Source organism: Mauremys mutica, chromosome 5, assembly GCF_020497125.1.
Source record: "Mauremys mutica isolate MM-2020 ecotype Southern chromosome 5, ASM2049712v1, whole genome shotgun sequence".
In the NCBI taxonomy this organism is placed as follows: Eukaryota; Metazoa; Chordata; order Testudines; family Geoemydidae; genus Mauremys; species Mauremys mutica.
The window spans coordinates 102,364,961-102,383,411 of NC_059076.1; the positions used below are offsets into that span (position 1 = coordinate 102,364,961).

At 38.0% G+C, this 18,451-nt stretch overlaps 1 protein-coding gene across 1 annotated transcript in view; it reads right to left on the reverse strand.

Annotated features, from left to right (window-relative positions):
- Positions 1-2,048, reverse strand: part of DTHD1 (death domain containing 1) — a 40,056-nt gene extending 38,008 nt beyond the window's left edge. The window contains exon 1 of the mRNA XM_045019740.1: positions 1,766-2,048. Within this exon, the coding sequence (XP_044875675.1) occupies positions 1,766-2,048 (283 nt within the window). The remainder of the gene's footprint in view (positions 1-1,765) is intronic.
- Positions 2,049-18,451: the final 16,403 nt, after the last annotated feature.

Genomic DNA, 18,451 nt, shown 5'->3' on the forward strand with positions numbered 1-18,451 from the left:
AGTTTGCCCCCCACCCTTAGTGTAGACCAGGCCTGAGATCCACTTGGCGTTACAGAGAAGGGGAGCAGTAGCAGGATACAAACTCACTTCAGGGGTTTAAGCAAAGAGTTAATACTGCTTGTATCACCCGACAAGGCTCGCAAAACCTATTGAGCAATCTTAAAAATATTTAAGTGACCAAACTGTTACCTAATACTATAAATAGGATCCAGAGCATAAGGATATTACAAAAACATCACCATGGTTGCCCACTACAGTGGAAACTGTTTGCCTGCATCTAAGTGGTTTCAATTTGTGTGTTATTTGCTAAATAAAGTTGCAGCCATTAAGCCATTTCACCTTAAATTTGTCTCATATTTTCCTTACAGCCTACATGTGAGTTTATGTACAGTGAACATACATATTAAGGCTTTAAAGCTGGCACTAGATATAGTAATACAAAATATTGCTACAGATGCCATGGATATTACATATAAACTCCCTTTACCTGAAATTTGGAAATAAAAATGTAGATTTTTATTTGAAATTTTCAATTTTCACCAATTCCATTTTTTTCATATATTCTTGAGCCATTCTGAAAACTGAGGTTTGCCTATCCTATGTACCTTTGAATTTCCTGACATGTATGTGTTTAAAAGCTGAACCATATCAATGCATAATAATTTTAGACTATTCACCAACATTGTATTAAAAGAGCCTTTCCACGTGTTGTTACAATGTTAACCTTAAAATTTCCTTCTGTGCATTTTTTTTAAAGCATGTGATCACTTTAAGGACTATGCTTTCCTTGTTTTTCTGACCTGAGATAACCCAGTTTCAGAATACAGTGGCAGTCTATGTTTAAGTGTCTCCTAACTTCTTAACTAACTCATTGTTTTATCTGAAAGAGAGAGACTTTGGAAAAGAATCTTTTTGGACAAAGAGAATCAGAGAGTTCTGAATGAATGAAAAGTAGCTAATACAGATCACATAGACATATTTGGGGAAAAACCAAATTGCCAGCAGGTCTTTTCTCACTAGAAAGCTCTTGTATGATCTTGGATATCTTACAAAAACCATAGTGCTACGACTCATAAGTACAGGCATAGCTGAAAAGCTGAGTCAGGAAATTATATCTCTGTTTCTTAATCCTGGTGTGCTAAACTAAAATATTATTTAATGCAGAAATTGTATTTTTCTGCTACATTTTGCTAAATATTCTTGATGTGGTTGGATTTTTGGGAGACTTTTGGTTTGCAAAACCATGCTATCCTTTGTTCAGGAAACTATTTTTAATGTGAATCCCACACTAAATCACATAATTGACCCATTAAATGTGAATTTGTGTAATTAAATACTATTAGCAGACTAGTTTAATAGTGCATTAAGAAGGGAAAAATCTAGAGTAATTTAGTTTCCTCAGGAAAGATTGGAGGAAGACTTTCTGGTTTGCTTGACCTGTGCAGGACCAGAGGGCAGAAGAGCCAAGAATTAGCCCTTAGTTGTTGTTTTTTTTAATACAAATCATAATGCAAAACAATATAGACAAGGAAACTTTATATTAATTAAGTTTAATTTATTATTCTACATAGAAACCTTTTTTTAGCTCACTATCTCTTCAGAAAAATACACTGAGAGAAAAAAAAGTAAAATATATTCTACTGAAAGAACAAATATTGAAGTTTCAATGAATGTAAAATGTGACTTCACATGAGTGTCAGAGGGCAAAATTTGTCTTATTATATATTAAATAAATTCTCTTTATGTTAAACTCATCTTTACTTGCCTTGCCTTGAAACCAGTTGCTTGTGTTTGTTCTGAAGAGTATTCAATAGCTGGCAGGTGTCTTGTAGGATCTCTGTATTGTGTTGTAACTGTTGGCTGAGGGAACTGCTGAGCTGTTGCATGAGAAAGATCAATCTAGGCACATACTCTGCTGTAGCTTCATTATCTTGAAGATCACTCTTTAGAAGTGATTCTCTTATCATTAGGTTTAGATGCCAAATCTGTTCCAGTACTTGACTTGGTTTAACTGTACCAGGTGTTACCTTACATTCAGCTACTTCCATTTTTAAATATAGAAAATATTATTGTAACTTCTCACATTCAGAAAACTTCCAAAATATTGTAGCTTCTGTTTGTAACTTAATCAGGGCATAAGAAAAATGTTGCATCCTAGTCCTACTGAAAAATCAAGTACCTAGCTCTGAAACTCTGAGCTTGATGTTGACTATTAAAAAGTTACTAGGTGACAAAAAGGAGTGGCTTTCCAGGAACTAAAAGGACTACTGTACAAAGAGATGTCAGTGTGTACCAAACTGATTTCAGAACGTAAGTGTGGCAAGATTATATTACTGGAGTATACAGCAGTGGTGTGATTTTCAAGCGATCTGAGCACCTGCACTTCAATAAAAAATGTTCAATAAAATAAATAAAAAATAGTCCAGTAAAAATTGTCAATATCTTGAAAGTCCGACCATAAATTTGTTTGTGATTTTGCAGTGTAGAATATGGCTGGCATATCTCTATGAATGACCTGAAGCTCTTGAGAACAAACTGACATTAACTATTACAAAGAGTCTCTAGGCATGCCAGTTCATAAATTTCAAGTGAATCCATTTAATTTATAATTGTGTTTTATCAGTTGGTGGGATGGGGTATACTCTACACAGGCCCTGAATGCAGACCTGAGAGGTCAATTATGTTATTTACTGAATCGGCAGGGAGAGCCAGGCTTAGCTGAACATGAAGCCTAGCGGGGCAGGAGCAGGCTGGTTATTATAAAGAGAGGAAGTTTGTAGCAGAAGAGGGGTGTAGATAGATAAGGAGTCTGCAGTTACTCTCTGGGAACACGGAGGAGGAAACAGACATGGAAATCTGAGGATTCTGAGCCTGAAAGAAGTGTCATCTCAGAGGAGCTGTGGGGAAGAAAGGCTGGGTAGGAAGAAGCCCAGGGAAACAGCAGCAAGGAGTAGGATTGTGGAGGGTTGCTGGGCTTGGACCCAGTGTAGAAACACTCAATGTCCTGAGCCAAGAGGGTAAACAGACAGTGGGGCCCAGAGTTGGGGCTGAAGACCTGTTTTAAGGGCTTTAGACTGTTATGTGTGGAACTCTGTTATGCTGGAAGGGAAGGGCTACCTACACAGTGACCTAGCTAGAGGGATGAATCATGAAGAGAAAATGAGGGATCATGTGTTAGTAACTGACAGAATGGGGTGCCAGATGGGGCAATAGCTAATCCCACACCCAGCCGTGAGCAGGTGCTCCTGCAGGAAGTGAACCCTTTTACAGTTGTAGATATTGTAAAGATATTCTGGGGTCTAAATAGCCACACATCTGGTAACGGTACTGAGTTTGAAATATATACTGAATGGCTAAAAAGATTTGTAAACACACTTTTCTAATGGCAGTGAACATGTTAATAAAAACTGAAATACTAACATCCAAAGCTTCATTTAAAACTGTAAAAACTGAGTAATAGTAGTGTGAAGCACTACTGTTCACTTGTATTTTAACTAATACCAAGCCATGAAGAGTCAACAATGTCTCTTCCACAGGGGAAAACTGTCCTTATGAGAACCTATGCAAGATGGTACGAGAGCTGAGCAGTGCTGGTGACACTTGAGTCATCCTGCTGAAGCAGAGCAGCATGGCTGACGGTAGGTAATTCCGCTGAAGGGAGGAGGGAATATGCTGCTGCTCCTTCAGAGAAAAAGGCAGCCTATGCCTCTACTAATGTGTGCTACAGAAAATGGGTCCAGGTGGGTATGTTTTTAGGTGGCTAGCCTGAGCCTCTGCCCATGCCACCCTAGGTACAGTGCTGTTTTTAGCATGCTAGCTCAAGGAGAGCTAGTGCAGGTAGTCCACCCAAGCTGGAAATCACACCTCCAGATCAAATGTACATGTACCCTAGAGGTTCTAATCCAAAGCGTACTGAAGTAAATGAAAAGATTCCTGTTGACTTCGGTAGCTGAAATCCTGGCCTCACTGAAATCAATGGCAAAACTTCTATTGACTTAAATGGGGCCAGGACTTCACCCAATGAGTTTTAGATCCAGATCTAGCTGAACAGAAGTGGACAATACCCCTAAAATAGCAGATTGCTAGTTTTCAAAATCATGGAGTTGGCCACCACTGTAACCCTTGGTTCTCCCTTAACAGTAGATTAGAATCCTGCTATGATGTTGAATGGGAAAGAAGGGCTCTAATCTCCATTAGTGCAGCATACAATAGTGCTGGGTTTGACCCATAATGTATACTAAAGACTTATCAAGTATGTCTTATGCAATCATTCTGTACAGTTTTCTTTATAGGAACTGCTATTAATACAATTAACATAGCCCCAATTGGTTTTTTTAATACTATTTCAGTATAAAAGTGAAGGGAAATTTCACACAGGGGTACTGTGGGGATTAATTAGATAATGTCAGCTCAGTACTTTGAAGATGTCAATCACTGAGTGAATGCTAAGAATTACTATTAAATGTGAAGTCTCCTTAATCAAATTGAAAGGACTGACTATAATGTAAAACTGAAAACGGCAGTGATACTACATTGAAAAGGAAAGCTAAAGAAATCATAATAGTTTGCTTGATTAGGCTGACAAATGTGACACTAACATTCAGAAAGATGTAAGGAAGTCATTAACCCATTAGAAATGCTGATTATCCAGGGCTTAGTTAATAGCTGTACTTTCAATGAGAGGGATTTGGATAGGGGGAGCAAGAAACAGTTTCTATGATAGTCATACAATGTTATGCAGATCAGTCATATTTTGTTAGACTAGAAGTGAATGATTTCCTCTTCCGAGACAAAATTTTAGGAGGTATAAGGAACAGGATGGGGAAGAATACAATGCTATTATGTAGATCAATGGTATGTCGTCATCGGTGCTACTGGGCCAGATTCTCAAGTGTGGAAATCAATGTAGCTTCCTAGACTTGAATTGAGCAATGCCAGCTTACATCAGGTAAGGATCTGGGTCCATTGTGTTAACTTCTCCAAAATATGTTGCTTAATTAGTGGGTGTTCAAATATGATTGAAGAGAATAGCTGTTACTTTTTTATGTAAAAAGAATGAGGGGTGCTGGAACAAATTTTATAGAGGGGATGTTGATGATAAAAAACATGTTATTAGTACTTTAAGCCAAGGGGTGCAGCAGCATCTCTATTTCTAGCATCTCTGAAAAGAATAGATAAATTTAAACTCAAATTCTCTTTCAAAACATGTAAAATGAAGCATGGTTAATTAACCCGATACTAGAATCTTGTCTGATGTACAATAAACTACGTTGAATGTAGGAGATCTTATTAGAATCTGTGGTCTATCATATCCCTCAGAAATGACAGTGTTACAGTTCTTCCAGATACCTAATGGTTATTGTCAAAGAATTATACACCCAACTCCTATTTGCATTAATGCATATTACCTTCATGAATTCCCTATGCATATTTGGGAGAATACCTAAGTTAACTTAGAAAACACATTTATCTAAAACCTATTCAGTAATGTAAGGTGAAACAATTTATATTTCCAATATGTGGTTGAATGAATAAATTATACCTTGGAATTGAAAGTTATTTTGGCTCGCTCTGTAATCTTGAATACAATATGGAAATAAGGAGACCTTTGTGAAAATGTGACTTCATGGTACAAAAGTCCATTATCAGAAAGTTCTCTATGGGAATTTATCATTATATATTATAGGAACAGTTAAGGAAGTTACACACTTATTACTATGTTTTTTGTCCCTTAGAGCACCAGGAAATTACAACTTTCTTGTTGGACATCTGCATTTGAACACTTGATTGCTGTTGAGAACTATCTCATCTCATGCATGAAGATGAAGGAGCAATGTATTCAAATGTAAGTTGGCTTTCACAGCTTGTTTACAATGCAACAGTAGTTGCTATGCTAGAGCAATGTATATACAGGCTGTACGATGGGCTGTTTAAAAGAATTTGTTGTATTCAGGTATTTACGTAACACAAGCACAGTTTTAATTTAAAAGGAAATAGCCTCATGCCCGATTAATTTTGGCAGATGAATTATAACTGTGGCAGATTGTTCTTTGTGATATTGTACTTGTACCAGAATAGCTCCTTGTTTGCAGAGATACAAATAATGAAGAATTACACGTTTAAGACTTACAGGATGTTCTTATGGAGGGAAGAGATTTAAGATTTGTAAAACAATCCTGTACTGTACCAGCAAGGATTGGATTAGATGACTAAACACTTTGGGGCATGAACTTATTTAAATGTTTATATAGTGCCTAGCACCAAAGAGCCAGATATAAATATAAATATTACATGATGGTGTCGTAGGGCCAGGCGCAACCCTCTTATTCTTGCTGAGTATTCTCTTACTGCAAGAGTAGTCTGACTTCTATATGTGAGTAGTCCCTTACTCCTCAGATACTCCAAGTGAGTAACAGTTGCAAGATCTGACCCTTAGTAAGTCTTTTTCCTTTGCAAGCAAGAGTGATAACACTTAAATTCTCCCTCAGATTAACAGCAGTGAGAAGGAGAAATGCAAAATTACAAAATTAGGGTAGAAAAGGAATTAATTTTAAATGGTTATTTGCTTCAAAACTATAGGAAGAAAAAGCTGGTTTCTGCACTGCTTAAGCCCCTGAAATAACCATAGACATAGCAAACAGACACCTTAACACAGGGCCTACATATTATGTTAAAGAAATAATTTCATCACGGCAATGTAAGGGACTAGCAAGGTCATATTTGAAATGTTCTGAGCAATTGTAGTCCAGTATTAAAATAAATATTACTGAAATGATTAAAACGGAAAAACAAGGAGGACAAAGTAGAGCATCTGATGAAGTTAATGGGTGTGGTGAGACAGAAATTTACTTTTGTTACTGGCTTGGTATATCTAATGATAGAATAACCACCAGTATGTGAAAACAACAAGGAGTCCTTGTGGCACCTTGGAGACGAACACATTTATTTGGGTATAAGCTTTCACCCAAATAAATTTGTTAGTCTCTAAGGTGCCACAAGGACTTCTCGTTGTTTTTGCTGTTACAGACTAACACAGCTACCACTCTGAAATCTGTCACCAGTATGTGGTAAGTCTACCCTGTTTCTCAACAGTTTGTCCTGAATCTGGTATTCTCTGCTGTGACCCACTGAGGCATTTTCTCCCTCCTCTTTGTAACAACCTTTTATGTAATTGTTATCATGCCCTCCATTCCCCAGACTTCTCTTCTCCAGACTAAATGAACCAATTTTTTAAAAATTTTCCTTCATGTTCAGGTCATGTTTTCTAGACCTTTAAACATTTTTAACGCTCTTCTCTGGACTTTCTCCTATTTGTACACATCTTTCCTGAAATGTAGCACCCAGAACTGGACACAATACTTCAGCTGAGCCCTTATCAGCACACAGTAGAGTGGAAGAATTACTACTTGTGTCTTGCTTACAACACTCTTGCTAATACATCCCAGAATATCTGGTTTTTTTGCAATAGTGTTACACTTTTGACTCATGTTTAGCTTGTGATCCTCTATGACCCCCACATCCCTTTCCATGATACTTCTTCCTAGACAGTCATTTCCCATTTTGTATGTTGCAACTGATTGTTCCTTCCTAAGTGGAGTACTTTGCATTTGTCCTTATTTAGTTTCATCCTATTTACTTCAGACCATTTCTCCAGTTTGTCCAGATAATTTTGAATTTTAATCCTATCCCCCAAAGGACGCCTTGTGACCCCTCCCAGCTTGGTATGATCTGAAAACTTTCTAAGTGTACTCTCTAGGCTATTCTCTAAATCACTGATGAAGATATGGAACAAAACTACACCCAGAACTGATCTCTGTGGGACCCCACTCGATATGCCCTTCCAGCTTGACTGTGAATCACTGATAATTAGTCTCTAGGAACAGTTTTCCAACCAGTTATTCACCAGCCTTACAGTAGCTCTATCCAGGTTGTATTTCTCTAGTTTAGGAGAAGGTCATGCAAGACAGTATAAAAAGCCTTACTAATGTCTAGATATACCACATCTACTGCATCCCCCTCCCCCATCCACAAGGGTTGTTACCCTGTCAAAGAAAGCTATTTGTTGGTTTGACATGATTTGTTCTTGACAAATCCATGCTGACTGTTACTTATCACCTTATTATCTTCTAGGTGTTTGCAAATTGATTGCTTAATTATTTGCTCCATTATCTTTCCGGGTACTGAAGTTAAGATGACTGGTCTGTAATTCCCCAGGTTGTCCTTATTCACCTTTTTATAGATTGACACTATAGTTGCCCTTTTCTTCTCCCATCTTCCATGACTTTTCGAAGATAAGCAGATATCTACTCAGTCAGCTCGTTGAATATTCTACTCTTACATAGTATACAGCAACTGAGGCCTCACTAACGCCAAGTAAAGCAGGATGATTGACTTTCTTGTTCATATGCCCCAGCATATGAGCCTTTCACAACTGCATCACATTGATGATTCATGTTAGTTTGTGAACCACTATAACCCCCAGATGTTTTTCAGCAATACTATTACCTAGTCATTTATTCCTCTTCTTGTAGTTGTGTATTTGTTTTTTCCTTCTTAAGTGTAGTATTTATTGAATTTAACTGTGTTAATTTCAGACCAGTTCTTAAAAATCCTGAGTAACATATTGGGGTGGATTGCACAAGGGGAAATTTATTCAGGGAAATTGCCTAGCGTGGGCAGCCCTGAAGTAGATGCAGAGGGGATTCTGCATCCTCTGCATGTGACAGTTGGGATTGGGGAGTGGGATAAGGATATGACCATGCTGTCTTTACATGAATATAGTGGGTGCTAACTAGTAATAATCGTTAAAGACCTCCCATGAAAGGGCTGTACAATAATGGGCAAGATGCCTGAAGTCCAGTTGCTAAAATAGCCACCTCAAAAGAGCAGAACTGGCCTATTCCTTTACATCTGATTTGGTGGGAGGTTTTCATCCTGAGAGACTAGCAGTTAAAAATAATGATAAATGCTGAACAGGTACTTAGAAAATATTTTTGTTTTAGTTATAACATTTGCTAATCTGAAAAATGTAGTCCTATGTAAGTATGGAACTGATTGTAGATGGCCTCTCAGTCTTACTACAGACATCAAACACTGCTGACTCAAGCACCACCATGATATCCAGTGATACTGTCCCGTTTGAAAAATCAAAGCAGTGCAAGAATGAACACTGAAGTAGATAGGGGATTGCTCTTTAAAATGGTAATTTTTGCTAGTATATTTCTCTGTAACTCATTAATTGACTTCTATGGGGCCAGGGTTTCACCCTTAGAACCTAGTTCTCTATTCCATTTTGGCAGTTTTACAGTATTGCAACTCTGATTTCTATGAATCTGCACCAGTGCTGATTTGGTGTAACAGAGTAGGCAATCAGCTACTTTGTGTCTTTGTTTTCCTTTTGAAATAACATGTTTAGCTATATATTTCTCATTCAGAATTCACCCCAAACTTAATTTTCATAAACTGTATGAAGTTTAAACAGATCAAATATTCGTCAGAGTGAATAGCAGTGGATATTCAAGTGAATATGTAAACGGACATTCATGTCAACTTGTATCTGAGGAATTAGAAATAAAATCATTTTTTAAAATGTAGGGATCAAAATAGATTGCTAGACCAAGGTACTAGCATTTAGAAGATACACATTCCTTTCAGAATACCTTAACATTAAAGCATTGCTGATCATAAAGGAAGTGGACTTTGTGCTGGTTGAATGGTAGGTTACAGCATGCTATGGAGAGACAAGGATTTATGTTTATACTGCATCTTTTAAATGCAAAGTTCAGTGCTTGATTGTAAAGAAATGCATTCTGCTGAGTTCATAGTTCCATTTGTATCTGAGTATATTTGTAAGGACTTTTCTGTCTCTGGTGTTAAAATGCTCTCTGCTATATGAGAGCAGTTCATAGTAGCACAATGAGACAAGCAGAAACCTTCATATAAAGGTATTACATAGCAATTAAAATACTTCATCAGACCAGTAGTCCATTCAACCCACCATTGTGTATCTGACAGTGGGCAGTACTAGATATTTCAAAGGAAGCCATAAAACCCCCATAATGGGCAATTGTCCAATAATATGGCAAAGAGGAAACTTCTTTCTAACCCCAGGCAGTGGTCAGTTTATGTTCTGAAGTATGAGGATTTATATTCCTTTTGCATTTCTATTCTAGCTAGCGTAACCATAGCTTATTGTTAACTATTGTTAGTATTATGGTAGTACCAACATTGTGTTCAGTCCTGTCCAAAGATGCATTTTCTGCCCCTACAAGCTTAGTTGGATTTCCAGTGCTCCAGTAAGCTCTGCAGGGACCTGTATGGAGCCCCATTGACTTCAGTGGCTCTGAGCAGTTACAATGGAGTTCACAGCAGGATCTGGGCCTAAGACAAGCAACACAAGAAGAGTGAAGGAAGAAGATAAAATCAAAATATGTACTTTTTAAAAAAAATAAACCTTACATTATGCTGTCCTACTTGGTGTCCTACATAATACCTAGCCCATATCTACCTGAGCACCTGTACACACTTTTTTTAAATAAAATAAATATGCATCACTGTACTCTTGCTTCCATTCCAATGGGTAGTTTCTTTCAGGCATCAAAAGTGCATTTTAAGGAGGGATCAGTGGTGCAAGGGGAATGGAGAGGTTCTACCCATGCCTTTATTTATAAAAATGATTTTTGCTGAATTAGGACAGAGTTTGACAAATCAGATCTCCTGTTCTCACTTAAAGAAAGACGGATAGCACAACTGTAAAAATAGTCAAGTGTCTTACTTTCCTATCTATTTAACTGGAGAGCATTGTTATTCCCATATAGGAATGAGATTTCTCTGTTCACGTTTGGTTCTCTTTCTTAGAGTAGGTACAATATTATGTTATTTTGGAATAGACTTATTCCTGATGGATCAAGGTTTGCCTTTTTGATGAGTGGTAATATTTTCTAGTTAAGCATGACTGATGTTCGTGTTATATCATTTGACTATGTAAGAAAAACATTGCCCTTTTCTACCCAGTTATTAGTGTAGTGCTTATTTAATTATGTATTTAATTAAATTTTGCAATGGGAGAGGCTGTGGAAGCCTGCTATGAAAGAACTCTGTTTTCAATTTGTCAGCACCTCTTTTCTTTTTTTAAGCGCAATGTCTAAAGGCCAAATTCTGCTTGCAGTGATGCTATTGTCATCAAAAATGGAATTTAGCCCTTATTGTTAGTATCTGATACCTTAGTAGAACACAATGTGGGAGGAAAACTTGACTCTTAATATGTGTGGTGAGGTTGAAGAAGAGATGAGAGGCCAGATCCTGAACTTGTCAACTGGTGTAGCTCGGCAAAATTTTGGTGGAGCTTTAGTAACTTCTGCCAGCTGAGGGTCTGGTCCTAATAAATTTGAAACACCTCACCTGAGGATAATCAGGATTTCTTAAATGTTAGCATAACTCAGCTGCAATCAGAAGCAAAAAAATCATAGCTGCTCTTTGACTAAAATGGCTTCCTTTAGTCTGTTCCTAACACTCAAGACTGAAAATGGCTTCCCCCCCCCCATTAGCAGAATAGACTTCAAAAGCAACGTGATTGCCTATACCCTGTTGTGGCATCGGCCTCTCATGCTTGCCTCCAGCTGTCCTTCTCAGGTGGACTGGGTTCTTCTCACTTAGTTCCTTTTTAGAATCTCACAATCTTTAAGACCAGCTGCTTTAAACCCAGCCACTGCCTCTCCAATAGCTATTCATGGGCAGAGAGTTTTTTAAATATGAAACTAATAGTAAAGGATAACTGGGGTATACAGCAAACTTCCTATCTATCCCCTTGAATAGAAACATCATCCTTTGCTTTCATGAGGTTCTTCTGTGAAGGTGAAAGGGATGGGTAGGGGGTGATGTATCCTGGATTCTACCAGATACAGTCTATAAAGAAATAAAGGCTATTATAAGACTAATTATAAGCATTATACTTTGAAAAGTATTTCTTTAAAACTGGTATTACAAGTTTCTATGTTTACTGTGTCTCAAACCGTTCTATACAAAGTTTGCTCAGTCAACAAATAAGATGGGGATTTGTTTCTACTTGCCAGCCCTGCAGCCTTTCGTTGAGACCTGAAGGTCAAGCTGGGTTCTTACTGACTCATGTATCAGCAGCAATCTGTGGTTTAAAAAAAAAATCAGTAAGTCATCTGTTGCTCCTCAGTTATATCTATGTAACCCTTTATCCTCAGCATAGGTACTTGGTCACACCTAAGTAACCCTATTGCCTTCAGAGGGGTAACTCTGAGTTTAATTTAGAGACAAGGTGAGTGAGGTAATATCTTGTATCAGACCAGATTCTGTTGGTGAGAGAGACAAGCTTTCAAGCTCATACAGAGCTCTTCCAATAAAAGATATTCTCATCCACCTTGTGTCTCTGATACCCTGGCACCAACATGACAACAACAACACTGTGCAATTCAAAGACAGTTTCTTCAGTTGGTATTTGATTAATAATTCTGCTAATGTATAAACCAGAAGATAACCCAGTTCATTGTCCCAGAGCTGTTTTAGGTTTCCAGGATCATTAGTAGAAAGAAAAACAGTAAATACCTATCCTAGTTCTCTACTAGGTTAGACCAATTTTGTCATTGATTTCAACAGTTACATTGGTATAAAGATGGTGTAATGGGGTGGTAGTATTGGTTCTGAATACACATAGGAAGCAAATATAGCAAGTTAGAGTCAAGTCATGGGATGGTTTGCAGATCTAAGCAATGTTGGAAGGGGGTATAACATAGAGCTGCTATGTCATCCTACCCCAGAGAGATGATCATGAAGTGACAGTTTTTCCCTAAACATGTTCACTTTTATAATGGGGACCATATTATGCTATCTAGAAATCAGCTTGAACATTGTACAATTAAAAAATCTGAGCCAACTGGGAGCGATGGAACATTCTCCGTAATCATCACATAAAATAAATAAATAAATAAAACCCTGTGATTCACTAAGAGCTCATTGCCCGAGGATGTTATTTTGGGTGCAGGTCATACTATAGTTCTTATAGTGCAGGGAGCCAATGTATTCACTGCCTCCTTATCGATCTTTTACAGCTCAATGGCAACAAGTGAGTTTGAAACACCTACAGGGGAAGGCTGATCAGCCCCTTCTGCTCTCCCATAGATACCACATATTATTCCTCATCTGCTTAATCTCCTTACAAAAAATGATGAGAAGCCATCCAACTAAATAACTGATGGATCCACTATGGGCTGCAGACAGCCTGATTCACAAGTGCCCACAATTTGGAGTAAATCCACTAGATTTTTTTTGCTTAAAGTAGCTTGTGGCTTTTCTGAGGCTCCTCTTTTGTCCAGTGGTATGAGCACTAGAATCATACACTGTGTACAATTTTTTCACAACAATCTGGAACACAAGAGAGACTTCTAAGTCACAGCCCTTCCCTTAATGCATGGTGGCTTTGAAGCACTAACAGAGTGGAGTTTCCATGAGATGAAGAAGTGTGCTCTCATGATCAGGTGCACTGTGAAATTGCACTGATCTGCTTATCATATGGAGGGCACAGAAAAAAACAAGCCCAACATGGGAAAAGGAAAGTTACTTTTCAAAATTGTAGTGTATTCATGAACATCCTCCATGTCAATGAAGGCTTCTATTTTGTTCCCTGGCAGGATGTTTTGGATCTTGTCAGAGCATGCTTTTCAGTCTGCCACGGCTCAATGTGTGACAAAGACCAAAAAGGAGAAAACATATATAATATCTTAGGATTCATTTTTTAAATTGCCAGTATCTCTCTATAACCTCACCTTCATGACTCTGTTACTGAAAAATAATAATATTCACCAGAAAAAGAAAGGGAACTCCAAATTAGTGTGAAACACAGATAACATGGGGGTAAAAAGATAAAATGAGGATGCTTCCAGATTGAGGGACATGTGAGAGCAGAGTCTCAGACTGGAGGGGATAGATGCTTACTAAAGGAGGGATTTTTACAAAGGATAGTGTCAACAAGCTAAAGACAGTTGTATTCTGTTCCTGCAGAATCAGTCGTCTAGAAAAGGAAAGACAGATTAATAACAAAAGCTTCATAGACTCTAAAGCCACAAGGAACCATTGTGACAATCTATTATGGCCTCCTACACAGGCCATAGAACCTCCCCAAATAATTCCTAGAGCAGATCTTTTAGAAAAACATCCACTCCCAATTTAAAAAATTCAGTGAAGGAGAATTTACTATGACCCTTGGTAAATTGTTCCACTGTATTATTTATTTATTAATACTACATAGCATTTAGAGGCCCCAGTTTAGATCAGGGCCTATTGTGGTGTTGCACAAACACATTTAAAAGAGCCAGTTTCTGTCCTTAAGAGCTTACATAGACAAGACAAAGGTATATGTGAGGGAAAGGAAGTATTATTAGCCCCATTTTGCAGGTAGGAAACGGAGGCATAGTAGACTGGGGGGCAGATTTTCAAAGGTATTTAAGCACAAAGCTGCAGATAGGCGCCTAGTGGGATTTACAAAAGCAACCCAGGAGAGTTTGGCATCTAACCAGCATAGGCACTTTTGAAAATCCCACTAGATACATACCTGGACCTTTAGGTGTTCAAATGCCTTTGGTAATCTGTCCCTAAGTGACATGTCCAAGGTCACCCAGAAAGTCTGTAGCAAAGCCAGAATCTGATCCCATCACTCCTGTCCCAGACCAGTGTCACAACACTATCTTTCATTTCCATGCTAAGGTTACTCAGTTGCCTGTATGTTTCCTGAGGGGCAAAATCTTTTCACTTTTTTTTTTCCTCACAATCACATGATGCTATAATATTTCCTGTTAAAATGGTGCTAGATTATTTAATTTCCATGGTCAGTTTATACAATATTTGATTAACCATGATATACTGGTTAATATCAGAATCACAAAAGACATAAACAGTGTAATATGTATCTGCTGGTTGTTTGAAACATTGATAATAGTAATTTTATACTGCTTGATGCATTCCAAAAACTGTATAGACAGTAACTAATCTTCAAAACACCCTTATTAAGTATGTTGGTAAGTATTATTATCCCCAATTTAAAGATGGAGAAACGTACCCTGAAAGGTGATCTAACTTCCCTAAAGACACAGTGGCAGACCCAGGATTGGTATTGAGCTCTGTGTGCAGTCCTCCAGACCATACTGACTTTATAATAATCGTAATGATAATAAAGCTACAAAAAACTTTGATCCCCCTGTAAATTGGAAACAGGTGGCAGCCTTAGTTTAGCGTATCAGATCTGTGGGTACAATAACAGGAGAGGTAATTGTTTCCCCTAAATTATAACTGGAGCTAATTGTTAGTGTATTTAATCAATTTTGGGGACGTTCTTACATGAAATAGGCAGGACATAGACATTTATAACCTGTTTTTCTCTGGGTGTGGTTTTAAGCAAATATATGTGTATTGGAAGATTTTTCTCAGTGTTATAAACTGACTGAACAAACTAGAGTAATGTAATGCTAGTTTAATAATCTCTCAAATCCTAGGGCAAACCTCTGATGGAGGAAGTCTGGGGCAGAACCTCAGGTGATGGAGCTATGACCATTTACACCAGAGGAGGATCTGCCCCTGTGTATTTTAGATGTCAATATTTACTAGTTACTTAAACATAGGTTTGGGTGGGCCACTCTTATGGACTAGATAGTGTGCAAAACAAATCATGCTTGTTGCCAATTATTGAGAAAGGAAGGTGTTTTAAGGGCTAAATTAGTGAGTATAGTTGCTTTTAGTGGCAAACATCTGTATATTCATCATGCATAACCTTCTTTAAAGCTCTGTGTATATTTTAGGCTGGAACAGCTCCAATATCTCCCTGCTTGCTCCCTCTATTTTTTTTTAAATGTTTGGTTTGTTTGCTCAATGTATAAAATATGCAAATCAACAACTGCTAGTGAAGCAGTAAAAGCCTTGCAACTTCTGCATAGAATTAATTTCTAAACTGACAATTTTACCTCCATATACTTAAAAAAAAAACCCACTACCTCACAAATAATTTTGATAGTAGCATAGAAACTCAAGGGAAGGGGATATTATCAGATAATAAAATCTCTGGAGTTTTCAAGCCTGTCAGCTCTTAAAATAGTGTTGTCCCTTACATCATATCTGAATTGCATCAAGTTAGTGGAATGCAACTTCCTTTTTGATTTTTGTAAAGATTTTTTTTAGCTCTGCTTTATCATAATGACAGAGAACTTACAATATTCTTTAGTCATCCAATCGAGAGAGATCCTAGAATCTGATAAACTCAGCTTTTTCACTTCTATTAAAAAGAAGAAAAAATGATGTAGGGCTTAAGTCATAAAATAACACACATTCCCCACACATACAAATTAACTTTATAGCAAATTGTGTATGGCATATAAATGACAAAATATATAGAATGTAAGTGCAGAGCAACTTCAGGTTGTCTGATATTAATGGGGAGGCATGAGGTTGAGTCAGAAAAAAATTAAGTGCAGACATGGGTAGATATACTCTAGATTAGAGTATGCTGTGATCTTACTGTACATTCAGTTTATGCAGACATGGGTATTCAACTAAGTAGGACAGAGCAGAGATTGGAGAGTTTACACCTACCAAAAAAAAGAAAGAAAAATATGTACTGTGACCAAATAACATCAACCTCTCTTCTCTTGATATCTAGTATCAATTTATGAACCTATGTTATGCTGTGAGTGAAGATATTAGCACTGTGACTGCACAGGTCTAAACTTGCTGTGGTAATGTATTCCAGACAACTACTCTGCCCAAGAAAGGACTATCACTGAGAAGCCATCAAGGCTGTGATCTGGGATCCTTGACTTGGGTTTTCTCTTAACTGCTGGCCCACCCCAGGACCAGTGGTTTTTCCATACAGGGACTTGTGGGAAGGAGGTGTCGCACATGGTAGAGGGACAGAGATTATACTTAAGAACAAGATTCCTCTGTGAAAGGAACCAGACCATTGGCACACCTAAGAAGGACTTCAAAGAGAGAGTGGGTAGGAGGGACTCTACCCAGCTTGAAATACTGATGAACCTTGGACTCACAAGAAGGGGTAAAATCAGACTGGAGAGGGTGGCATGGAACCACATGAGACCCAGTGACTGGGTCCACTCGCAAGACACTGATGACTGTACAATGGGATACAGGACTAGGTTGCAACTAACAGCAAGAAAAATTTTAATGAAAAATGTCAAAGCAAAATAATGAATACATTTCCAAGGTAATCTTTATACATTATAAAAGATAGCAAAGGGCACAGCATGTGGCTAAGTGAGATTTTCTTGTACCAAAATTGCTTGCATGGTGGAGATTTAGGAAACAGAATTAAATTGTGTTTTTTAAACCTGGGGGCAGATTTTTAATGGTATTTAGGCACTTAAAGATTCGGAATGGCACCTATTATGATTTTTCAAAGCACCTGGGCACCCTCCCATTGATTTCAAATATGATTTAGACATCTAGGCATTTTTGAAAATCCCACTGTGCACTATCTGAATCTTTAGGCATGCAAATACCTTTACAATTCTGTCCCCAGAGCTGAAATTGTTGGTGGATGTGAATATATAGAGTATATCCTGTAGGCCTGGCTTGACATGAGTAATGAAACAAGGGAAAGGCCTCATTTCTTGGAAGACAGGATTAGGGAGTTAAACACTGAAAACAGAAATGTTTGTGCTAACTAAAAGACAGGTAAATGGGTCAGGGAGCTAAGAGACAGAATGTCTGAACTAGCTAAGATAAGGGGAGGGAACACCCAGGGAACCATTTATGAAGAACAAGATAACAATGGACCAGATAGTCGGGAATGTAAAGATAAGGTAAAGAGTGGGTGGAACATGGACAGAGCATGCTGTACAGGTATTGGTTCCTACAGAGTAACCAAGCTAATCCCAAAATCTGTGATGCAATGTATAGTATGTGCAATGAGATGTGTAAATGTATATAAAAGGAGAGGGTTTCTGCGTAACTTTGGATCGGTGATGTACCCTGCATCCACCCCTTGGGTTTCAGTCTGCTCAGTGTAGCATTGCTGTATACCAAATACAGATACGTGAGGGACCAAGTCTGGAGCCAAACTGAGTTCTTAGGAAGCCAAGTGGAAAGAGGTCTTGGAGGGAATCCCAACATACCCACCTCACTGATATGAAGACTACATTTGTTTTCTGTTTTCCTAGCCATTTCCCCAGGACTAATGTTGATGATACTGGCCAATTCAGAGGCAGTCAAAATCCCATTCTCAGATGGCTGTAGCACTTTTTCTACTAGAAGGAACTGCTGTTGCTGACCCACTCATGTTAGCAGGATCTGCCTCCATCCGGCATAGCCCAAGCCACCTGTCCTGTGGGAGTTAGGGAGACGCACATGCAGAGGAATGGTAATAGTAATGGAACTGGGGCAAAGACCCTTAGTTCAGGAAGCCAAACAGAGGAGGGTGTAAATG